Source organism: Heterodontus francisci, chromosome 45 (genome assembly GCF_036365525.1).
Source record: "Heterodontus francisci isolate sHetFra1 chromosome 45, sHetFra1.hap1, whole genome shotgun sequence".
Taxonomy (NCBI): domain Eukaryota; kingdom Metazoa; phylum Chordata; class Chondrichthyes; order Heterodontiformes; family Heterodontidae; genus Heterodontus; species Heterodontus francisci.
The window spans coordinates 22,707,975-22,733,995 of NC_090415.1; the positions used below are offsets into that span (position 1 = coordinate 22,707,975).

Genomic DNA, 26,021 nt, shown 5'->3' on the forward strand with positions numbered 1-26,021 from the left:
CTTGACATTCAATAGCATTACGATCGCTGAATTCCTCCACTATCAACATCCTGGGGGTTATTATTGACCAAAAACGGAGTTGGATCTGTAATATAAATACTGTGGCTGCAAAAGCAGGTCAACGGCTGCGAATTCTGAGGCGAGTTACTCGGCTCTCGACTCCCCAAAGTCTGTCCACCCATCTACAAGGCACAAGTCAGGAGTGTGATGGAATACTGTCCACTTGCCTGGATGGGTACAGCTCCAACAACACTCAAGAAGCTCGACACTATCCAAGACAAAGAAGCCCGCATGATTGGCACCCAATCCACCATCTTCAACATTCACTCCCATCACCACAGACGCAGAGTGGCAGCAGTGTGTACCACCCAGAAGGACAAGGGCAGCAGAGGCATGAAAACACACACCACCTGTACGTTCCACTCCAAGCCACACACAATTCTGACTTGGAAATATTTCGGCCGTTTCTTCACTGTTGCTGGATAAAAAGCCAGTTCCTAATAGAACTGTGGGAGTCAATAACTTTTGCAACAGTATTAGGAAGATACATGTGATTAAAGGTTACAGAGTAGAGAAAAGAGCATTTAAGGAACATGAATTCATTGTGGACATAGGACATATTGTATCAGCCACCAAGTGATACACCTCAACTGATATGCAATTCCATTGATATCAATGGAAATGGATATTGGAAAGTGCATAAAATGGGTGGTTGAGTCGACTGCCATGCAGTGTTATCAAATGTCTACACCAACCCTTTAACATGCTGTGATCCCACACTTGAAAATCAGAGAAAAAAGAAACTTTGGCTTAGAGGAAACCTGCTACAGTGAAGGTCACTGTCTCGCTGCAGCCGCTAACAGCAGTGATTCCATTTGCAGCGCCACAGGAATACACGCCGTCTTCACCCTCAGACTGCACAGTGAAGGTGAAAATCCCTCTCCCAGTGTCAATGACTGTCTTGTTGGTGACGAGCTGATGGCCACAATAGAAGAGGCAATGTATGGGCGGTGCACCTCTCAGGGCCTTGCATGTAAATATCACCAGGTCTCCGATAGCAACAATAGAGCTATTAAAATCTGAGGTGAGGGATGGGCACCTGACTGGGACTGGGATAAAAATCATTCCATTAGTGAATAAATTTCAAGCATTAAAACTAATTACAGAGGCAACAAACGCCTTTTTACAAGGTTTCACAAATTATATGTTCAAGTGGAACGTTGCACCTTGAGTGTAGAAATGCGTCTTGGGCGATATAAGAAATATAATTGAACAGAAATGACTTGCCAGAACCATAGAGTTATAGAATGGCTACAGCACAGAGGATGCCATGCGGTCCATTGTGTCCATTGTAGCACCTTCCCTGACTTTACTTGTAGCTTTGCATTTTTCTCTCTTCAGATAATTATCCATTTCTCTTTTGAACATCTTGATTGAATCTCCATCCAACACACTCACAGGCAGTCCATTCAAGTTGCCAACTACCCACCAAATTAAAATAAAAATGTTGTTCCTCCTGTCGCCGTTGTGTCTTTTGGTAAATTGGTGTCCTATGGTTCTCGATCCTTCCGACAACGGGACCAGTTTCTCCATGTTTACTCTGTTCAGACCCCTTATGAGTTTGACCGCCTCCATCAAGTCTCCTCTCAGCCTTCTCTTCTCGAGGGACAACCGCCCCGGCTTCTCTAATCTGTCCACATAACTGAAGTTTCTCATCTTTGGAACCATTCTTGTAAATCTTTTTCTACACGCTCTCGACTGTATTCACATCTTTCCTAAGGTGTGCTGCCCATAAGTGGACACAAGCCTCCAGTTGAGGCCGAACCAGGTTTTCCTTGCTATTGTACTCTATTGATATCTATTTATAAAGCCCAGAATCCCGTATGCTTAGTGTTCTCTGCATTAAATTGCATCTGCCACATGACAACTCATTCCACACAGGCATAAGGAAAGGAACAACTGATCGTGCCTTTTATTTTATTTTTAACCTTGTCTCAGTCTAACAATCATGTACAGAATAGTCATGAATCCTTTAATTGAGGGCCCTACTAGATATTTGAACTGATTAATGCTTTCTTCTTCACTACTTCTGTTGTTTCTTCTTATATTACGTTGATTGGTGTTGTAATTTTGTCTCTATTTGAGTGGGTTGTGAAATATTGGTGATAAGGTGAAATGGGCACTATCGAATTGAATACAAAAATAGGGGAGTTATCCAGAACCCTTATAAAGCTCTACTTAGGCCTCACTGAGGTACTGCATCCAGTTCCGGTCACCACACTTCAGGAAGGGTGACCGCCTCCATCTCTTTGAGAGGGTGCAGAGGTGATTTACCAGAAGGGTTCCAGGGATGGAGGATTTTTGTGACAGGGTTAGGTTGAAAAAGCTGTGTATGTTCTCCTCAACAAAAAAAAAGAGATTTATAGGAGATTTAATAGAAGTGTACAAGATTATGACAGGCTTAGATAAATTATACAAGGAAAGCCTGTTCCCAATAACTTATGGTGAGAGGGCTACGGGACACAGATTGAATGTTTTGGACAAAAGATGCAAGGGGAACATGGGGCAGGGTTTTTTTTTACGCAGTGGGTGGTAACGACCTGGAACTCGCTGCCTACAAGGGTGGTGGAAGCAGAGATAATCAATGACTTCAAGAGGAAGCTGGATGGCCACCTGAGCGAAAGAGACATGCAGGGCTACGGGATCAAGTCAGGAAGTGGGACTGACTGCATAGCTCCATGGAGAGCCGGTCTGGATACGATGGGCCGAATGGCCTCCTTCTGTGTCATAAATAACTCTATGAGTATTATTCAAAGTAATAATTGTTATATTATCACAATGATTCTCAGTGTTGGTTTGCCTCACCTTCAACCATCAGTTGAACTGCTCGGCTGCAAATGGCGAAGTCCATCCCCTCCGCATTATTAATAGCACTGCAGCTATATTGACCCTCGTTGCTTTCATTAAAATGGTAGATCTTGTATGCAACCTCTTTGCTGGATGATGTTTCATTGTGAAATTCCGTCCCTCCTCTGTACCAGGTGTACTGTATTGGTGTAGAACCTTCAGTGACTGAGCACGTCAGGGTCAGATTGCTTCTTTCTCTTATTTTGCCACCACTCGGGATGATATGCAGCTGTGTGTTAGCGACTGGAATTTCTGTAGGAAAAAAAGTCATAAATTCGAGTGGAAATAACTTACATTCAGCAAGTTACATGTCTGCGAAATAACACGACCAGTGGCTATCATTTGAACAAATGTCTTTCACCCTTAACCGACAGTTTTCAGTGGCGTGGTTGGTAGCTGTCATGTCTCTGAGTCAGTAGGTTATGGGTTTAAGTCCCACGCTCGGGATATATGTGCAAAGATCCAAGCTGGTAGTCTATATCGAGATTAGGGAGCATTATACTGTCGGCTGTGCTGTTGTTTGCATGCGATGTTACAGTAATGTTCTATCTGTTCTCTCAGGTGAAGGTAAAAGCGCACACTGCCATGTTGTTTCCTGGTGACCTGGCCAGTCTGTCCCTCAATCATCATCACAAAAGTAGATTTATTGGTGATTATCATGTTGCTGCTTGCAGGAACTGCACTCGTGAAGTGTAAAGTAGCTTCTGAGTTTCCTATATTACACTCCCAAGATAGTTCATTGGCTGCAAAGCACTTTGGGAATGCCTGAGGCCGTGAAAGGCGCTATAGAAATGCAACTCTCCCTTTTTTTCTACGACTCAAAACCTGATAATGGGATGCAGGTCCAGCTAAGGGTCCTGAACTATGTACTTCCGTTATGACTGAAGCGCATAATCCAATTTCTTTATCATTCTAAAGGGAGAAGAGTGATCAGAGTGCGCTTCAAAAGAAAGAGAAAGAAAGGAATCGAGTTAAATGAGTGTCGCTCTCAGACAAACACGTACAAACGAGGAAAATTGGACGAGTGAGAGTAAAAATATCCGTTTAGTTCACTTTCTACTATACTTGACTAACTAGAGCAATCAATCCTATAACTTAGATTACAACAGATCCAAACATGGGGCAAGGAAAACCCCAGTGCTGGAGGGCTTTGAGAACCATCCATCTAAATTGTGTATCAATGACTTAGACTTACATGTAGGCGGCATGATCAAGAAGTTTGAAGATGATGTAAAAAATGCTGGTGTGGTTTATAATCAGGGAGAAAGCTATAGACTGCGGGAAGATATCACAAGAGAGGCCATGGGGCAGACAACTGGCAAATGGCATCCACACCAGACAAGAGTGAGGTAATGAGTTTGTGAAGAACAAACGAGGCAAGGAAATACAAAGTAAATGATAGGGTTCGAAAAAATGTACAGAACAGAGGGTCCTTAGATTGTATGTTACAGATCCTTGAAAGTAGCAAGCTAGGTCGATAAGGTGGTGGAGAAAACATACGGGATGCCTTCCTTCATTTGCCGAGGTATGAAACATTTGAGCAGTGAGGTCATGTTAAAACTGTAAAAACACTGGTTAGTCTGCAGCTAGAGTACGGCGTGTAGTTCTGGTCACCACATTACAGGAAGCTTGTGATCACACTGGAGAGGTTGGATTTTTGAGGATTCTGCGAGGAATGCAGAACGTTCAGTGATGAGGAAGGATTTGATAGGCTGGGTTTTTTTTTTGGAACAGTCTGTGCTAAGGGGAGATTTAATTGAGTTATCTGAAATAAAGAGGGGTGTAGAAAGAATGGATAGGGAGAAGCTAATTCTGTTAGTAGAGAGGTCAATAACTGGAGTCATGGATTTATGGTAATTGGTATTAGGTTTAGAGGGGAGTTGATGAAGATTTTGTTTCTTCATCCAGAGGGTGGTGGCTGTCTGGAACCCTCTGCTTGAAAGGGTAGTAGAGGCAGAAACACGCATCGTATTAAAAAAAGCCATTGGCTACGCACTTGATGTGCCATAACTACGAACTATGTCAATCGACCAATAGGCAGCAGATGGGATTGGACTGGATTGCTCATTTTCGACCAGTGCGGACATGGTGGGCCAAATAGCCTCCATCTGTGCTGTAAATCTTTCTAAATTTCTATAAAGTCACTTGTTCCTCCCAGTCACACGACAGTCACTGCAAGTCATGTCTCAAATCACTCTTATACACAAAATACTACTTTCTGAAGGCAATCCATCGGATTTGCATTAGATTCAATCGGAACTATTCCTGTGGATTTTGGAACTAAAAGGGAAGAGCTATCAGTTGGGAATTTGTGACAGGATCTACTTGAGGAATTTCAGAGTTTTGAAGATCCGTGTGCCACTCATTTGGTGCCATACAGGCGAAGTAGACTGCCCAGTAAATCGTGTGATCCGTCTTTGTTGTATCTGATAATGAATGTATAATTTGCGATATCTTGACTGTGAGTTATCTGGTAATTCGTGTTTAATGTATGTTAATTTTCAGTGTGATTGTTAAACCAAAAGTTATGAACGTAAAATCATGTTCATGTTTTCTGTAGTCGTTCGTTATATTTGGCTTATTTTGCTTTGTTGTTGTTTGCAGGGAACATAACAAAACCTAAGGTCACCAATCATATCAGCAACACTTCTCAACATGACGCCATTAATAGACATGACTTCCTCATATTGCACTAACATTCGTATGACATTCACAGTACGTGCACTGAACCGTAGCAACCTGCTCCTAGAATTGCATAGAATTGCACAGGAGGTCATTTGGCCTAACAAAGGTGAATACTGGCGATCAACCATCGCAGATAGGTCAGAATACAAATCACCCCAATCGAACCAATTTCTCGGGAGAACAAATCGAACGAATTCAGTTCCATTGCATTCAATGGAATTAAATATCAGCTGCTGCGTGGACCGGACTCCCGAATCCCCTTGTTCTGTGCCACCGCTCGAAACCAAATTTTAGCCGTGGATCACACTCTCCAAACATGCTTTACTTACTCTTGACAATGATTTCCACGACTCTAGATGTATATTCTTCATCGTTGCTGGAAGCTACACAATGATACCATCCAGAATCCATCACGGTAGCGTTTTGGATTCGATGAATGCCAGGAATCATAGAAATGGAAGCCAGAAAGCTGTTGTTTCTGTAGACGACATATTGTTCGCCACAATGCAGAAGAAAATCCGTGCACAAACATCTCAGTGTAATAGTATCACCATCCTTTTGTGTTTTAGGTTCTACAGACAGCCTCACTGGACTTTCTGAAATTAGTACAGAGGGAAAATAGATGACTGCTGATGATCATTCTGTATTTCAGAGACACTGGCTGAGACCAATTACCATTTGTTAAAAATAGAGCCAGGTAAACGTGTAGAATTTGACATTGGGACAGAGCATAGTCAGCAGTATAGAACTGGCCATTATATAAAGAAATTCGCGTCGGGCAGTGGTGTAAAACTGATGACGTGGGATAAGTTGCCTGTTGTACATTCACCTAATATTCAGTTCTAGTACTGTCAGGTTTCTGCTGTGACAGTGACTGGGTACACTTGTCCTCAATAGAGGTAAATAGAGTCATAGTGTTATACAGCACAGAAACAGGCCCTTCGGCCCATCGTGTCCGTGCCAGCCATCAAGTCTATCTATTCTAATCCCATTTTCCAGCACTTGGCCCGTAGCCTTATATGTTATGACGTTTGAAGTGCTCATCTAAATACTTCTTAAACGTTGTGAGGGTTCCTGTCTCTACAACGCCTTCAGGCAGTGTGTTCCAGATTCCAACCACCCTCTGGGTGAAAAGAAAACCTCAACTCCCCTCTAAACCTCCTGCCCCTTACCTTAAATCTCTGCATCCTGGTTAGTGATGCCTCCATTGTGGGAAAATCTTTCTTCATATCTACTCTATCAATGCCGCTCATAAGTTTGTATATGTCAAAAAGGTCCCCCTTAGCCTTCTCTGCTCTGCCCTAGCCTTTTCAGTCTCTCTTCATAGTTGAAATGCTTCAGCCCACGCATCATCCTGGTGAATCTCCTTTGTACCCTCTCCAGTGCAACCACATACTTACTATAGTGTGGCAACCAGAAATGTACACGGTACTCCAGATGTGGCCGAACTAGTGTTTTGTATAACTCCATCATAACCACTCTGCTCTTATATTCTATGCCTTTGCTAATAATGACAAACATCCCATATGTCTTCCTAACCACCTTATTTATTTGTGCTTCTGCCTTCAGTGATCTATGGACAAGTGCGCCAAACTCCCTCTGACCTTCAGTACTTCCTATAGTCCTACCGTCCATTGTATACTCCCTTGCCTTGTTGGTCCTCTCAATATGCATCACTTCACACTTCTCAGGATTAAATTCCATTTGCCACTGCTCCACCCATCTTAACAACCCATCTATATCGTCCTGTAATCTAAAGCTTTCCTCCTCACGATTTATGACACCACTAATTTTCCTATCATCTGCAAACTTACTGGTCATACCTCTTATATTCACGTCTAAATTATTAAAGTACACCAGCAGCAGGGTCCCAGCACAGATACCTGTGGTACACCACTGATCACAGGCTTCCACTCGCAAAAACAACCCTCGACCATCACCCTCTGCCTCCTTCCACTAAGCCAATTTTGGAACCAATTTGCCAAATTGCCCCGGATCTCATGGGCTTTTACCTTCTTAACCAATCTCCCATGCGGGACCTTATCAGAAGCCTTACTGAAGTCGAAGCAGTCTACATCAACTGATTTACCCTCATCTACACAACTAGTCACCTCCTCGAAAAGTTCAATCATGATCTCCCCCTAACAGAGCCATGCTGACTATCCTTGATTAATCCCTGTCTCTCCAAGTGGAGAGTAATCCTGTCCCTCAGAATATTTTCCCAATAGTTTCCCAACCACTAATGTTAGACTCACTGGCCTGTAATTACCTGGTTTTATCCCTACTACCCTTCTTGAATAACGGTACCACATTCGCTGACCTCCAGTCCTCTGGCACTACTCCGGTGGCCAGAGAGGATTTAAAAATTTACGTCAGAGCCCCTGCAATCTCCTCCCTTGCCTCACATAAATAACGGTGATCAGCCACCGTGGATGGGTCATTATGCAAATCAGTCCATTTCAAGCAAGGAAAACTGCAGGGGACGGTACTGGGCATTTCTCCTCATCGGCCACTATGGAAGAATTTTGGGTTAATCAACTAAGCTAATATCCAGTCAAACTGTTTCGTAAAGACAATTTGACCATTCAGTTTTCTAATAACTTTAACGGAAATTAAATCTGGTCATGTGTAAACCAGCTTATCTTTTATCTTACCGCCGAAGGGGAATTTCAACCACGATGGGCAATGCTATTACTACTGTTTGTTTAGAATATATCAGAACGCTAACCTTTAACCATCACAGGAGTGTAGGCAGATGAGTATACACGTCCACTGGGATAATTAGCAAAGCGTACTTCACAGCGATACCTTCCATTATCCTCCAAGGTAACATGCTCCATTTTAAATGACACACTCTTGTTCGAGGAGCGGATCTCAGTTAGACGAGAACCTTCTCGGTAAAAGGAGTAAATCAATTCACCTTGTAAAAGGTATGAGAATTTGCACGTCAACAATAGACTTTGCCCCGGCCACAATAATTTTGGTTCAGCCTCAATCTTCATTTCTTTATCAGGATCTGTTGAAAGGAAATCACCTAAATTAATAACAGAGCATACAATAAAAACTTAAATAATCACCGCATGTGCTTTGTAATATATATCTGTTAGTTGAGTCACAGCAGCGGGGAGTTCACCTCTTCCAAATGAAACGGGCCTCAACTACAAAGTCTAGAGGCATGTTGAATTTCAGTCAAAGATGTTAAAGTTATGTTAAAGCTTTGTAGCGTTCTGTGTACAGCTCATATGGAGCCCGGCAGGTTTTTGGATACTAAGGGAACCGAAGGTCAGGTGAGAGTGCAGGGAGGTTCCCCTGAGCTCAAAGCTCAGCCATGACCTTATTGAATGGCAGAATAGGTTCGATTGGCCTTGTGGCCTGCTCTTGATCCTATTTTTATGCTGTTACATGCTTCCTCATTGTTTTCAATTCCAGAACAACGTGCCTCAGGAGCGATAGATTTGTTTGGATCTTGCGATTATAATGACAACAGAACTGTCAACTGTCGCCGTCACGATTCCGTGAAAGTGCCTGCAACTTCCAGCATCTGCACAGGCACAGTTAAATGCAGTAATCCAGAAGTTGCTTTCAGTTATTTCCCGTCCCTCCACAAACCTGTGAGCAAAGTAGTAGCTCATGGACTAAACACGATGATAGCAACATGGATGTGGAATTGAATGAATGATAGGAAACAAAGAGTAGTAGTTGATGGATGTTCTTCGGGCTGGAGGAAGAATTGCAGTGGCATTCCACAGGGATCACTGTTGGGACCCTTGCTTTTCCTGCTATTTATTAATGGATCTAGACCTTGGTGTACAGAGCACCATTTCAAAGTTTGGGGATGATACAAAACGTCGAAACATTGTGAACTGTGAGGAGGATAGTGCAGAAATTCAAAAAAACGTAGATACATTGGTAGAATGGGCGGATAGGCGGCAGATGAAGTTCAATGCAGAGAAATGTGAAGAGATTCATTTTGGTAGGAACAACATGGAGAGGCAATATAAAATAAAAGGTACAATACTAAAGGGGTGCAGAAGCAGAGGGACCTGCATGTACATGTGCATACATCATTGAATGTGACAGGGCAGATTGACAGAGCGGTTAATAAAGCATACAGTGTCCTGGGATTTATTAATAAAGGCATAGAGTACAAGAGCAAGGAGGTTATGTTGAACTTGTATAAGAAACTTGTATAAGAAAGCTTCAGCTTCAGTTCTGGGCGCCACACTTTAGGAAAGATATTAATGCGTTAGAGAGGGTGAAGGAAGGATGCACGAGAATGGTTCCAGGGAGGAGGAATTTCAGTTATGAAGATGGGTTGGAGAAGTTGGGAGTGTTTTCCATGGAGAAGAGAAGGCTGAGAGGAGATTTAATAGCGGTTTCAAAATCATGAGGGGTCCAGATAGAGTAGATAGAGAGAAACTGTTCCCACTGGTGAAAGGATCGAGAACGAGAAGGCAGAGATTTAAAATATTTGGCAAGAGATGCAAAAGTGACATGAGGAAAAACGTTTACATGCAGCGAGTGGTTAAGGTCTGGAATGCACTGCCTGAGAACGTGGTGGAGGCAGGTTTAGCTGAAGCATTCAAAAGGGAACTAGACAGTTATATGAAAAGGAAGAATGTGCAGGGTTATGGGGAGAAGGCGGGGGATGGCACTAGGTGAATTGCTTATTAGGATGACTGGTGCAGACATGATGGACTGAATGGCATCCTTCAGTGCTGTAGCAATTCTGTGATTCTGTGACATGTGCGCTGCTGAAGCCCTTGTAGATGAAAATCATAGAAATCACTGAACTGACGGGGGCTTCCACTGTTCAATGCTCTTTGTTCGCTGTGAAAAAAAAACGTTGAATGAGATGTACCTGAGGCTTGAACAGTGTAAAAAATATATAATTAGTGCTGATACCGCGCTCTGTCGGCTTTAATTTAGCTTTGAAGTGTGTGCAGCACAGATTTCAACAAAACCCACAGGCTTGACTTAGAAGGGCAGACTACACAGATACAGCTTGTTCACCCTTGTATATAGAACATCATGAGGCAATGTAATTGAAGTGTTTGCAATCGGGTAAAGAAAGCGAAAGTACATCTTCTGGCGTGGGAGTCCAGAATAAGGTGGCATACCCACAAGATCAGAGTGAAGCCATTAAGGGGTGATGTCTGGAAACACTTCGTCACACAAAGGGTAGTAGCAATATGAACATTCTCGATTGTTGAAATCTACCCAAAGACATCTGCGGTCTTCAAAGCCCCTTAACATAAGAATTGTAAATTGTCTTATCCAAAATCAATTGACGTGTGTTCAGAAAGCAAAACAGATATGTTTGAACCGTCAATGGCAATAAGCTAAGACAGTGGCACAGAAACAATACATCAGTGGGTAGGAAAATAAAATGTTTACAGCTGATTAGATGCATATTTTCTGGGGATGAGCCGGAATCTCGTTTCCTTTTACAGCATCACATTGAGTTGGGATGTTTTCTGTGACAGCAAAGCCTGGACAATGCCCCCTTGCAGCACACGTTGCAACACTTATCTGCGCGATAATGACATTAAACTGTCGCTATCACCATGAAAATTTTTGCCTTTGTATAATGAGACACCCAGATCTTAACTAAATCTATTATATGGAAACAATTCATCTTGCATCGTAGTGAATATGGACAGTATTAAATCCACAGTACATTATAGTCCCCTGAATATTCCGCTCACACTTCTCAAGGAAGCAGCATCTAGGTGTAGAATTTCAACTTGGGCGGTTATGAATACCACACAAATATTGCATTGGCCGCCTGTTCCCTGCTTAACCCAACACTAAACTCATTTGAGGTCAATAGACTGAATAATGGATGGCCAATGTGATATTGCCTGTTTTGTGATACCGTCTAAGGAACATTTCTCCACCTTGAGGTTGAGGCTGTGATATTTCTCATGAACATCAGTACATTTGAACTGAAAGTCGGTAAATTGCTGAGTTAACAAGCCACCTTTATAGGGTATGATCTTCTCCAGCTGTGGCTTTGAGACATGATAACTTGCTGCATTGTGATGGCCAGGGGCAAAGTTTGCATTAATATATCCACATGAATTGAAGATCTCTGAACTCTATATCTACCACGTTCTAAAATATAAAATAAAATTGAAATATTTTAAATGAGAATTGATAGATATGTACAAGATTATGAGAGGTTTAGATAAGGTATTGAAAGAAAGGTTGTTCCCATTTGTTTATGGAAAAAGGGCAAGGGGCACAGGATTAAGATTTTGGGCATGAGATGAGGGGTTGGGGGGATGGATGGAGGTGTGAGGAAGAACTTTCTTTATGTAGCGAGTGATAATGATCTGGAACTCATTGCCTACGAGGGTAGTGGAATTCAAGACGATGAAGGATTTCAAAGGAGGCAGCGAAACTTGCAGAGCCACGGGAATGGAGCGGGGGAATGGGTCTCACTGGATTGCTCTACAGAGAGGCAACATAGACTCCATTGGCCGAATGGCCTCCTTCTGTGCCATAATTAGTCTAAGCCTATATGTTCCTTCATTCAAGTGCTAAATTACGAAAGCTTAACATATTAAAGGACTATTTAGTCCAAAATTACTTACCAGTGATATTCACGAGAATGGTGTTACTGTAGGGGCTGTTCTGTGCGCCTGTCGATGATTTGGTTTTACACTTATACGTTCCATTATCCTTCTTTTCAGCTGCTGCAATGATATACGTTTTATTCCCCACTCTGTCACCCTGATTATCGAAATTCCATATATACTTCTTGGAGCGAAGCTCTCTTCCAGCATCACATTCCAGTGTGATTCGGTCTCCAGTCAAAAACCTCACACCAGGAGATGTCATTGTCAGTATCGGTCCTGCAGTATTGGCTGTGAAGTTCAATACAAAACAAGTAGGACATTTTAATTTTGTTATTTGGGAATTGTAATTAGTTTCCCGTTCATTTATGTACAGTGCATGTATCTGAAAGGTTGTTCAATGGTTTTTGGGGTTTGATTAGGGCTGTCAGGAGCTGCCCATATAACAAAATGTTAGTCACATTGGATTTTGCATATAGAGTGAACAGAGAGAGGTATTATCCAGCTCCTGGGCAATGCAATCAGCCAAATGTGACATGACATAGAAATTTGTTCTGGGAGGAAGCTCCAAACAGATGGTATTGCAATGGTTGGTTGTTACACGCACTGGACCATGTTCAGTTCCATTCAAGGCCATTGCGACACCCTCTGTATTGTACTATTGTCCAAGATGAATGCCTGAACCAGCGAGTGAAATAAGATATTTTCTTAACTAATACGACTTCTAAGAGATAACCAACGTCACCTAATAAAGGGAATCGCAGCCACATAAAGCCAATTTATTAGCATTCCCCCAAAAACAGAATGTCACCTGAAGTGGGTGCCTAATGGCAACTGATACTCTGATTGAGTCATTCTAAGTTAGTAGTGAGTATGTAGTGATCCAAAAAGAACCGTATGATCGAGGGTGGGAAATTGGTCTTGGGTCGTAGCACAAATGTGCAATAAGAAACCAACAGCCCTGTTTACATCCCGAATAATTATATTAACCATTAACTTGAAGTTTATCCCCTCGTATCTCTTCATTCAGATAACTATTGACCTCATGGCACAGTGATGGGTCCTATTCCTAATGTAACATCCTCATTGAAACTACAGAGCTGAAGAGCTGTCCACGCAGCAAGAGACGTTAGATCAAGAGAATTGCTAAGGCATTCATCAGGGAATAGATATCACATTTGTAATCCTACAGCTCACTGTTTCGTTGCAACTATGAGATAGCACGAAAGCAGGTGAAATGTAGCTGGAGAAGTGACGCAGGAGAGATTCCTGGGGCATTGAAAGTGCAGGAGGGACTGCCACAAGCTAGGCTGGTTGCAGCTGAAGAGTGCTGGGGGCCAATGTCTTAGTAGGGAGGCAGACTAGTGTTTTGGGGAAGATTTTAACTAAATTTACAGGGGGAGGGTTACCAGGATGCGGCTACAGAGGGAAGAGATCAGGTGCATTGAAGAGCAGGAGAGGTACAGAGCAAAAAACAATGGAAAGTGAAGAAAGCACAGGACCTCTCCCCTTTCCTGGGATGAGACGGCTATTCCACGAGGAGAAATTGATTAGTATCAGCCGAAATCGCTGGAGTTTAGAAGAATGAGAGGTGATCTCTTTGAAACATCGAACATTTTTTGAGGGCTGAACAGGGTAGATGTTGAGTCCTTCCTGGCCGGAGAGTCTAGAACCAGCAGTCTAGGTCTCGGGATAGGGGGAAACTATTTAGCCTGAGATGTGGCCAGATTTCTTCACTCAGAGCGTTGTGAATCTGTGGAATTCTCTACCCCAAAGGGCCGCAGATGCTCAGTCTTCGAGTATATTGAAGAATGATATCAGTAGTCTTGGGTATTAAGGAATCAGGGATTATTAGGATAGCACGGTCAGGTGGTTTTGAGGTAGATGATCAGTCACGATCGTACTGAATGGCAGAGCAGCCTCGAGGGGCCGAATGACCTCCTCCTGTTCCTATTATTTTTATTCATTCATGGAATGTGGGCGACGCTAGCCAGGTCAGCATTTATTGTCCATCCCTAATTGCCCTTGAGAAGGCGGTGGTGAGCTGCCTTCTTGAACCACTGCAGTCCATTTGGGGTAGGTCTACCCACAGTGCTGTTAGGAAGGAAGTTCCAGGATTTTGACCCAGCGACAGTGAAGGAATGACGGTATAGTTCCAAGTCAGGTTGGTGTGTGACTTGGAGGGGAACTTGCAGGTGGTGACGTTCCCATGTATTTGCTGCCCTTGTCCTTCTAGTTGGTAGAGGTGGTGGGTTTGGAAGGTGCTGTCTGAGGAGCCTTGGTGCAATGTTGCAGTGCATCTTGTAGATGGTACACACTGCTGCCACTGTGCATCGGTGGTGGAGGGAGTGAATGTTTGTAGATGGGGTGACAATCAAGCGTGCTGCTTTGTCCTGGATGATGTCGAGCTTCTTGTCTGTTGTTGGAGCTGCACCCATCCAGGCAAGTGGAGAGTATTCCATCACACTCCTGACTTGTGCCTTGTAGATGGTGGGCAGGTCTTGGGGAGTCAGGAGGTGAGTTACTCGCCTTAGGATTCCTAGTCTCTGACCTGCTCTTGTAGCACGGTATTTATATGGCTACTCCAGTTCAGTTTCTCATCAGTGGTAGCCCCTAGGACGTTGATAGTGGGGGATTCAGCGATGGTAATGCTGTTGACTGTCAAGGGAAGATGGTTAGATTCTCTCTTGTTGGAGATGGTCATTCCCTGGCACTTGTGTGGCGCGAATGTTACTTGTCACTGATCAGCCCAAGCCTGGATATTGTCCAGGTCCTGCTGCATTTCTACACGGACTGCCTCAGTATCTAAGGAGTCACGAATGGTGCTGAACATTGTGCAATCATCAGCGAACATCCCCACTTCTGAGCTTATGATTGAAGGAAGGTCATTGATGAAGCAGATGATGATGGTTGGGCCCAGGACACTACCCTGAGGAACTCCTGCAGTGATTTTCTGGAGCTCAGATGATTGACCTCCAACAACCACAACCATCCTAGGTATGACTCCAGCCAGTGGAGGGTTTCCCCCCTGATTCCCATTGACCTCAGTTTTTCTAGGGCTTTTTGATGCCATACTCGGTAAAATGCTGCCTTGATGTCAAGGGCAGTCACTCTCACCTCACCACTTGAGTTTAGCTCTTTTGTCCATGTCCATATTAATTCCATTTTCTGTTTTTGAGTAGATGCAGTAAAATAAAACTGGGTAGACATGCATGGTATTTTCATGTGTGTCATTGCAAAGAACTGTACATATAAATGTGACGAGCTACACGTGGAAGTTGTCACTTGGGTTATGGTATCACAGGTAAAACAGAAACCTGGCTTAAACACACGCGAGGACCGGAAGTCAAAATTCCTGCCTGCAATGTATATAGGCCGCGTATGGAATGCAAAAATAAATGATGGGATGCAGCTGTATTGATCAAGGATAATATTGCTGTTCACAGAGGTACAATTTATTTAAAGTATCTAAGAGTTAATTTATATGTAGAATCAAACAAGATCCGTATATACTTACAATGAAAAAAATGACTAACAATGAGACATAATTCCGACCCTAGGACGCAAGGTATGTAGGCAAGACATGCCAACAAATACAAGATTTATTTGTTCATGCCAGAAACTGACCTGGACCAACCATATAAATACAGTGGCTACAAAAGCAGGTCAGACACCAGCAATCCTGCGGTGAGTAACTCACCTCCTCACCACCCAAAGCCTGTCAACCATCTACAAGGCACAAGTCAGGAGTGTGATGGAATAATCTCCACGTGCCTGCAGCTCCAACAACGCTCAGGAAGCTCGATACCATTCAGAACAAAGCAACCTGCTTGTTCGGCACCCCATCCACATACATTCACTCCACGATCAACGTACAGCGGCAGCAGTGTGTATCATCTACAAGATGCACCACAGCAACGCACCAAGGCTCCTTCAACAGCACCTTCCAAAAAACTACCTGGAAGGAGAAGGGCAGCAGATGCATGGGAACACCACCAGCTGCAAGTTCCCCTCCAAGCCACATACCATCCTGACTTGGAACTATATCTGCCATTCCTTCACTGTTGCTGGGCCACAATTCTGGAACTCCCTTCCTAAGAGCACTGTGGGTGTACCTACCCCACGTGGACTGCACCTTCTCAAGGGCAATTAGGGATGGGCAATAAATACTGGCCGGACCAGCGACGCCCATATCCCGTGGCTGAATAGAAATTGGGCAGATTTGTATTCTGCAAAGGTTTTCCAGCATTGCTTTAATAGTTACCCTTGCCCCCATTATATATTAACTGTCCAGTGAAGAGCTCCAGCATTGACATAAGTTCAGAGACCATTCTACTAATTCACACAGTGACCGGTGAATCTTTAGAAATTGCTATCTAGGGAAGTCGACAAGAGACAGGCGGCTACCGATGTTGTGAAAATGTGGAATTTAAGCTAAGAATCGGTTTCTATTCTTGAAATTTGTAACTGGCAGGATTGACCACATTGTGTGTCCTTTGGTTATGTGTAATCCTATGTTCCTCTTTACCAATTTCCATATTGGCTGATGTAACTTCTAAAATACCTTGTTAGTATCGAAATGGAAACCCTGCCATCATTGCAAAAAAGATGTGTTAGGAAGCAAAGACAGATTATCAACCAACAAGTACAGAAATATCAAGATGGAACTTGTTCCTTAACTGAGAATAGCCATGTCACTCATTTCAGAGTCGAAGGCAATTGTAGCATGTTTTCAATTCAACATACCTTGTGCTGTCGCTCGAAGCATCAGTTCCACTGGAATGAAAAAGAAAATAGACACAGAAATGTAATATACAGGATTCCATTAAGTTGTCGTGATCTTAGGTTGACAAAGAAGAACAAATGATGAGTTAAACTATATTTCTTAATTGATCTTGCTGAAATGCACATATTGATCTTTCACCAAACGTTGTGTTTTATGAATAAATGAGAATCAATGCTTTCTTGCCAAACTTTCAATGCAAAAAATGGTAATAATCAGTATAATCTGCTAAGCAGGGGGAATTGCGAGCATCGTGTGGATACATCATAATAGTTACCCTAACCCACCCATCCCAAGGAGGCAGTGGCTTCGTGCTAATGTCATTGGATTAGCAATCAAGCTGTCCAGGTTAATGCTCGGGGACACCAGTTTAAATCAAATCCCACCATGGCAGCTGGTGGAATTTAAATTCAATTAATACATCTGGAATTGAAAGCTAGTTTCGGTAATAGTGACCATGAAACCATTACTCATTGTTGTTCAAACACATCTGGTTCACTAATGGCCTTTGTGGAAAGAGTCTTTACCTGGTCTGGCCTACATGTGACTCCAGACACACAGCAATGTGGTTGACCCAACTGCCCTCTGCAATGGCTTAGCAAGTCACTCAGCTGTCAAGGGTAACTAGGGATGGGCAACAAATGCTGGCTTTGCCAGCGATGCCCACATCTTATGAAAGAATAAGTAACAAAATGAAGAAAAGCTAGCCTGGGGTTGTGAGGGACAATGAACGCTCTGGTGCTAATGGGATCAAAATAGAATGCATGCTGTATTTCCAATCCTTTAACACAGAGTATGGTGATAACTAGTGCAATCTGATAAACGGAGCAGATTCTGAGCAGCGTGCTGATGCATCGTAAAATTTACCCTAGCAATAGACAGCTGGGAGAGAGCAAGAGGGAGGGGGTGGGAATTATATATACAAATAACGCTATCAATAGAAAATTTGATCAAAAATTAAGCCTTGGAGACAACACTTGAAAGTGTGCCAATACTATTTCCCAGATAATAGCATATTGTCAGCAACAAAACAAGGGCAATTAGACTTGCCTACTGACAATGTGCAAAGGCTACTTTGTACTTCGGTTGGAAAAATGTAAACTTGCCTGCTATAGATAAGCAGGTACTGACATCTGTTCAAAATTAAACAAGGGATTCCCACATAAGGCAAAGTCAGTTGCAGATTGGTGAGAAAAAAATAGCAATTTTACTTTGTTAGAGAGGCATAAGAAGGAAGGGGCACAGTGGTGCAGCCTCACAGCTCCAGTGACCCAGGTTCGGTTCTGGGTACTGCCTGTGCGGAGTTTGCAAGTTCTTCCTGTGACCACGTGGGTTTCCGCTGGGTGCTCAATTTTCCTCCTAAAGCCAAAGACTTGCAGGTTAATAGGTAAATTGGCCATTGTAAATGTCCCCTAGTGTAGGTAGGTGGTAGGAGAATTGAGGGATGATGGGGACGTGGTAGGGAATATTGGATTAATGCAGGATTAGTATAAATGGGTGGTTGATGGCCGGCACAGACTCAGTGGGCCGAAGGGCCTGTTTCAGTGCTGTAATTCTCTATGACTCGAATACTTACTTACATTCAAGCATGTCTTATTCCGTAACAATGCAGCGTTTGCAATGGTTGTGTGCTACAGAAAGTGTCTTTGTATCAAATTGAAATTTAACACAGCTTTCTAATCATAAAAGGCAGAGGTCGTTAAAAACCTATCAACTGCAAATGATCCCTGACCTCTTGTGAACTGTCGTGGTTGGAGGTTGACTGGCCAGTTGGAGCCCGTGCAGCGCTGTTGGGCAAAGAGATGCTTGCAGAAGCACAGCGAAAGGGATCAGCCATGATGTTATTGAATGGTGGAGCAGGCTCGAAGGGCTGAATGGCCTACCTCTGCTCCTAATTCGTATGGTCATATGGTTGTAGGGCAGCGATCTTGATATGGTAAACAAAAAGTGCATTGAAAAGAGAGTGAAGACATGACAGTGTGAATTTGTTGAGATTGTGAATTCTGTGCAAAGGGGAAATGAGGCTTTATGTAACTTAAACCAACGGGAATCAGTAAATAACCAAATAGACCAATAAATAATCTGCAATTAGGAAAATCTACAGGAGATGAAATTAAAATGACCTAAGTAAAACAGAATACGAATTGCATGAAATAAAAATCTGCATGAGTAATGCATTAGGGTGAAGGGGATAATTAAATACAAACTTATATAAACTTTAAGGGGCATGTATCTTTAACAAAAGTAAGTATGTTTTAACTGAAATGTCGTGAGAGCTAAGATCTGTTCCCTCCCATTCAAATGCCATGTGGGAACTCCAGGCTTCTGTCTGAATAACCACCTGTGAAAGAATTGTGTTCAGCTGAGCAAATTCATATTTTGGGTTTCTGAACTTTTGGGAGCGGCTGCAGCCAATCCAGGGCATACAAGAGGTGGATATTTTCGGGAGGTGCACGTTCCAGGAGGTGGGTCACCCCGAGGCCACAGAGAGGTCGGGAAGTGAGAAAGTGGGTGACCACCCAGAAAGGTAAGCAGGGGTTGTCGCTGCAAGAATCCCCCAGGATTGAGTGGCTCTCAAGCCTCTTTTCAGTTTTGAACTCTGGTGACAATGATGACACGTCAGGAGAGGGTATCTCCAGAGCATCCACGGCACCGTGTGTCAAATCACTGCAAAGTGTGGGGCAATGAATTGTAGAAATGCAGTGGTGTTAGCCGCGGGGTGGGCAAGCATATCTGCAACTGTAGACGTGTATGGCGGGTCGACTCCCTGGCATCAAGATAGAGATCCTCACCCTCCAGGTGCAGGGCATTTAGTGGGATGAAGATGTTGGAAGTAATGACTTAGATAGGGAACGGGTGGAGGCCCTGCAAGCAAAGTTTCAGAAGATAGAGTGGAGGTTGAGAGCACACTCTCAAAGGAAATAACATCTGTATTACTCCCAGTGTCATATGCTACTCAATACAATAGTAAGATAAGACAGGGTAACATGTTGCTGGAGAATTGACGCAGATGGGAGGGCTTATGATTCCTGGGTCAATGAAACCACTTCTGAGGCAGGAGGGATGTACACAAGAAATGTTAGTTGCACCTGAAAATGGTTAAAAAATGTGTTTGTGGGCAGGTTAACTCGTTCTGTGGGGAACTGTTCAATCGAATCGGAGAGGAAGTGGAACCAGCACGAAGCATTAGAGAGCAGATACAAAGTGCACAGGGAACTGAGAGTTACAAACTGTACTTAAACCTGTTTTTGCTTACTAAATGCCAAAGCATATCAAAAACGCAATGTTAATGAATACTTCATAAAGTGGTATTGTCACTGGACTGGTAGCCCAGAGACCCAGGATATTGGTCTGGGTACATGTGTTCGAATCCCATCACAGCAGAAGGTAGAATTTCAATTCAATTAATAAATCTGGAATTGCAAAACTAAAGCTAGTTTAATGATGTCCATGAAACCATTGTCGATTGCTGCAAAACCCATCTGGTTCTCGAATGCCCTTTAGAGAAGGAAATCTACTGCCCTTACCTGGTCTGGCCTATATGTGACTCCAGACCCACAGCAATGTGGTTGACTCTTAAATGTCCTCTGAAATGGCCCAGCAAGACATTCAGTTGCATCTAACCGCTACAAAATCAATAAGGAATGAATCCTGATGGACCACCTGGCATCAACCTAGGCACCAGAAGTGACAACGGCAAATGTAGCCCTGCCGACCATGCAAAGTCCTCCTTGCTAACATCTGGGGGCTTGTACCAAAGTTGGGAGAGTTGTCCCACAGACTAGTCAAGCAACAGCCTGACAAAGTTATGATGGGGAGCCAAGCACATCAGTGCAAAAGATAAGGCTGAAGCGGTTGCAACAATCTCCAGCCAGAAGTGAAGAATGGAAGATCCATGTCGGCCTCCTCCTGAAGTCCCCAACATCACAGATGCCAGTCTTCAGCCAATTCGATGAATCTGCCTGTTATCAGGAAATGACTGAATGCACTGGATACTGCAAAGGCCCTGACAACATTCTGGCAATCGTACTGAAGACATGTTCTCCCGAACTTGCAGCGCCCCTAGCCAAGCTGTTCCAGTACAGTTACAACAATGGCATCTACCCTGAAATGTGGAAAATTGCCCAGGTATGTCCTGTACACGAAAAGCAGGACAAGTCCAACTCGACCAATTATCACCCCATCAGTCTACTCACAATCATCAGTAAAGTGATGGAAGGTGTCATCGACAGTGCTGTCAAGCGGCACTTGCTTAGCAATAACGTGCATAGTAACGCTCAGTTTGGGTTCCCGGGCCACTCAGCTCCTGACCTCATAGAACCATAGAACAATAGAACAATTACAGCACAGAAGGAGGTCATTGAAGCTGTCGTGTCTGTGCTGGTCGAAAACACTAGCCGGCCAATCCAATCCCACCTTGCAGCACCTGGTCCAGAGCCTTGCACTTTACAGCACTACAGGTGCATGCCCAGGTACATTTTAAAAGAATTGTGGGCTTCTGTCTCCACTACCGTTCCTGCCAGTGAATTCCAAACACCCACCACCTTCTGAGTGAAAACGTTTTTCCTCATGTCCCCTCTAATATATTTACCAGTCACCTCAAATCTGAGCCGCCTGGTAATTGACCGCTTTGTTAGTGGAAATAAGTCCTTCTTGTCTACTCTATCAAGGCCCATCATAAATTTATAAACCACAATTAAGTCACCACTCAGCCTCCTCTATTCTAAGTAAAACAATCCTTTCCTCACAGCTGCAACTTTCAAGGCTTGGCATAATTCTTGTAAATCTCCTCTGGACTCTCTCCAGAGCAATTATACCCTTCCTGTAACATGGTAACTTAAACTGTACGGAAGACTCATTACAGCCTTGGTCCAAACATGGACAAAGAGCTGAACTCAAGTGTTGATGTGACAGTGACTGCCCTTGACATCAAGGCAGCATTTCACCAAGTATGGAATCAAGGAGCCCAGAAAAACAGGAGTCAATCAGAATCAGGGGGAAAGCTCTTGGCTGGCTGGAGTCATACCTAGCGCAAAGGATGGTTGTTGTTGTTGGAGGTCAATCATCTCAGCTCCAGGACATCACTGTAAGGGAGTTCCTCAGGGTAGTGTCCAAGGCCCAACCATCTTCAGCTGCTTCATCGATGACCTTCCTTCAATCATAAGGTCGGAAGTGGGGATGTTCGCTGATGATTGCACAATGCTCAGCACGAATCATGATTCCTCAGATACTGAAGCAGTCCACGTAGAAATGAACAAGTCCTGGACAATATCCAGGCTTGGGCTGATAGGTTGCAAGTAAAATTCGCATCACACAAATGCCAGGCAATGACCATCTCCAAGAAGAGATAATCGAACCATCTCCCCTTGACATTCAATGGCATTACGATCAATGAATCCCCCACTATCAACATCCTGGGAGTTACCATTGACAGGAAACTGAACTGGTGTAGCCATATGCCTATCGTAGCTGCAAGAGCAGGTCAGAGGCAAGGAATCCTGCAGTGAGTAACTCACATCCTGACTCCCCAAAGCCTGTCAACCATCTACATGGCACAAGTAAGGAGGGTGATGGAATGCCCTCCAATTGCCTGGATGTGTGCAGCTCCAACAACACTCAAGAAGCCTGACACCATCCAGGACAAAACAGCCCATTTGATTGCCAATCCGTACTCAAACATTTACTCCCTTTACCACCAATGCACAGTGGCAGCAGTGTGTACCATCGACAAGATACACTGCAGCACTGCATCAAGGCTTCTTCGACAACACCTTGCAAACCCACAACCTCTACCACCTGGAAGTACAAGGGCAGCAGACACATGGGAACACCATGACCTGCAAATTCCTCTCCAAGTCACACACCATCCTGACTTGGAACTAAATCGCCGTTACTTCACTGTCGCTGGTTCAAAACCCTGGAAATCCCTTCCTACCAGAATTGTGGGTGTACCTACCCCACATGGACTGCAGCGATTGAAGAAAGCAGCTCACCACCATCTTCTCAAGGGCAACTAGGGATGGGCAATAAATGCTGGCCTCACCAGAGGCACCCACATCCCATGAACGAATAAAAAAAATAATTGGGAGGGTTAATAATAACTGAAGAAATAGCAACAGGAGTAGGCCATACGCCATCTCGAGCCTGCTCCACCATTCAATAATGTCTTGGCTGACTTTTGACTTCAATTCCATTTTCCCAGCCAATTCCCCTATCAATTGGAGTCCAAACATCTATCTCAGCCTTGAATATTCTCATCGACAGAGAACACACAGCGCTCTGGATTAGGGACTTCCATAGATTGACAAGCCTCTGAGTAAATAAATTCCCTCTTATCTGGGCCTCATCAGAGAGGGAGGAAATTCAAGACATTCAAATATGCATAAATGCACATAAAATTTGATAAATATGGTTGGTCAGGTGGAGGCACATGTAGCTACCTGGGATTATGATATAGCGACAATAACGGTGAACTATCTCTAACAAGCGGCAGAATAGCCACTTAAAATTCATGACTGCAATGTATTTATGAAAGGCAGGCAAGGGAAAAAAAGAAAGGGTGGCAATCGTGATCAATGATACTGCCTCGGAACTGGAAAGGGATGATGTATTTCAGGACTCGGGGATAGAATGTATTCGTTGAGAGTACGGAAAAGTGAGAGCTATTAGGTTTCTAGGTGAATACAAGAAACCAAGCAAATAGTATGAAGGAGACAGAGCAACAAACTTTCAGACACATTGCAGAAAGAAACAAGTACTTTAGAGCAGTGATAATGATGCTGTTCAATTATCCAGATATAGACATCAATAAACATATAATGAGAAAAGAGCAGGAGAAATTAGTGAAATGCGTACCAGAGCTTTATTTTTTATCAGTTATGTGTTCAGCTGAACGAGGAAGGGAGCAGTGCTGCATTTCGTGCTGAGTAATTAGTTGGGGAAGTGTTTCTCGTTTTAGTGAGAGGGAATTTTCGAACAATGATCTCAATGCCATTAGGTTTGGACGCGTTATGGAAAAAGATACATAAAAAATAAAAGTGTAAGTACTCAATTAGATGAAGGCTAATTTCAATGGGTGGAAAAGGATCTTGCCCAGTGAATTGAAATCAAAGATTGGCATGAACAACAGTAAATGAGTAATACGAGGCTTTCAAAGAGAAGATATATCACACACAGACTAGACACATACCCACGAAGGAGAAAAGAATTATATCCAAGGCTGGAATTCTCTGGATGAATGAAGAAATAAAGATTACAATTCAAAATAAAAGGGAATTTTATGCTTATAACAGTTTCAGAATTCAGTATAGGGAACCAAGATGAATTCATGCATCGCAAAGGAGAAATCAAAAACGAAGCAAGAAAGCAAAGCGTCTGTCGGAGAATAGTTTAGTCAGCATCATGATAGGGAACTGGAAAGATTTTTCTAAACATAATTACTAAAAGGCGAGTCAAAGGAAGGGTGGGACAGATCATGAACCCAAAACGAACATGGCTGACGTATCAAATTAATATGTTGCCTCTTTCTGCAATACAGAACAAGATGATGCCAGTGTTTTAGTAATGGAGAAGGTAGTAGAGAAATTGGATTGGATGACAATCGTCAAAGAGGAGATCAAAGGTTTGACAGCGCTAAAGTTAAGAAATACACCCGACCCAGATGGGAGGCATCCTTGCCTGATGAGGGTAACAATTACAGACGCATTGGCCACAGACCCCCAGGTCTCCTTAGGTATGCTATTGGTGTCAGAAGACTGAAGGATTTCAAATGTTACACCACTGTTCAAGCAGGGGAGAAGAATAAAGGTGGAAATTACAGGCCAGTCAACCTCAGTTCGGTGAGGAAACCTTTAGAGGTAATAATCCTGGACAAGAAAAAAGAAAATAACAAAAAAATAAATAAAACGATGAATTGACACTTAGAAACATACTGGTTAAAATACAATCCAATGGCAAATCGGGTTTTCGTAATTTAACTGAGTTCCTCAAAAAAGAAATGAAGAGAAACAATGAGGGCGGTGTTCGTGCTGCTGTCGATGTGGGCGTTCAGAAGGCGTTTCCGAAGACATGTTAGCAACTTTGCATCCCGTGGGGATTAAAAGGACGGTGACTACCTCGATATAGCATTGGTTAAAGGACATAAAGCTGAGTTCAGACTGGATGGAAGTGTGCATTGGTGTTGCCCTGCAATCGGTGTTTGGACCAGCGCTCCTGCACATATAATACACACACATACCCGCATACTCACTAAAACACACGCATGCACACACAGATGAAATTTATGCACAGAAGTGTTAATAAGGTAAAATGAGAGGAGAGACAATATTACCTACATGTTACAAGTTTTTAACGGGTGCAGAAACAGAGAGTAATTGGTGTGTGAATATACTAGTCTATGAAAGTGGCAGGGCAAGGTGAGGAATATGTTAAAAGGCATTCAGATTTTTGATTTAGAAACAGAAACATAGGGGACACAAATAAAGAGTCTGCTAATCCTTTATAAAGCCCTGATTATGGGACAATTGCAATTCTGGGCACAAACGTTGGGAAGTATGCCTTAGAGAGAGTGTCTTTACCAGAATTCTTTTGGGCCTCCTTATCTCGAGAGACAATGGATACGCGCCTGGAGGTGGTCAGTGGTTTGTGAAGCTGCTGCCTTCCGTGTTGTTTTAGTCACTGTGAGGCAACTATGGAGTGACCTCTCCATGGCGCATGCCTGGGCAAATTTATGGAGGTTGAGAGTTGCCCAGTCGTCAAAACCCCCCTCTCGGCCTTTCTGGTGGGGTCCAAAGGAGTGCAGGACACGACGTTTGGCACCAGTATGGCTGCAGGAACTGCCGGAAACATGCCAAAGGTGACACATGACCGCCTACGGGGTTCCGCTCCGGATTTTCTGTTAGGGTTTACTCCCTTAGCCTTGGTCTCTCCCGAGACGCCCACAAGGCAGTGGGGTTGTTGGGGCCCCTACACAGGTGTAGGATGGTGCCGGTGGGAGGAGGGGATGCAAGGGGGAGGGGTAGAGGGAGGGGGTGGGGGGGGTGCAGGGGAAGGGGGTGCGGGGTGAA

At 43.5% G+C, this 26,021-nt stretch overlaps 1 protein-coding gene across 3 annotated transcripts in view; it reads right to left on the reverse strand.

Annotated features, from left to right (window-relative positions):
- LOC137356317 (Fc receptor-like protein 5) overlaps positions 1–18,748 on the reverse strand; it is a 57,330-nt gene extending 38,582 nt beyond the window's left edge. The window contains exons 1-6 of one of the 3 annotated variants that reach the window (XM_068022198.1): positions 18,689–18,748; positions 16,920–16,949; positions 12,192–12,464; positions 8,321–8,608; positions 5,922–6,188; positions 2,866–3,159 (exon numbers count right to left, since the gene is read on the reverse strand). In XM_068022198.1, coding sequence (XP_067878299.1) covers positions 2,866–3,159; positions 5,922–6,188; positions 8,321–8,608; positions 12,192–12,464; positions 16,920–16,941 — 1,144 coding nt within the window. In that variant the 5' untranslated portion in view covers positions 16,942–16,949; positions 18,689–18,748. The other 2 variants (XM_068022196.1, XM_068022197.1) reach the window with 2 other exon arrangements.
- Positions 18,749–26,021: the final 7,273 nt, after the last annotated feature.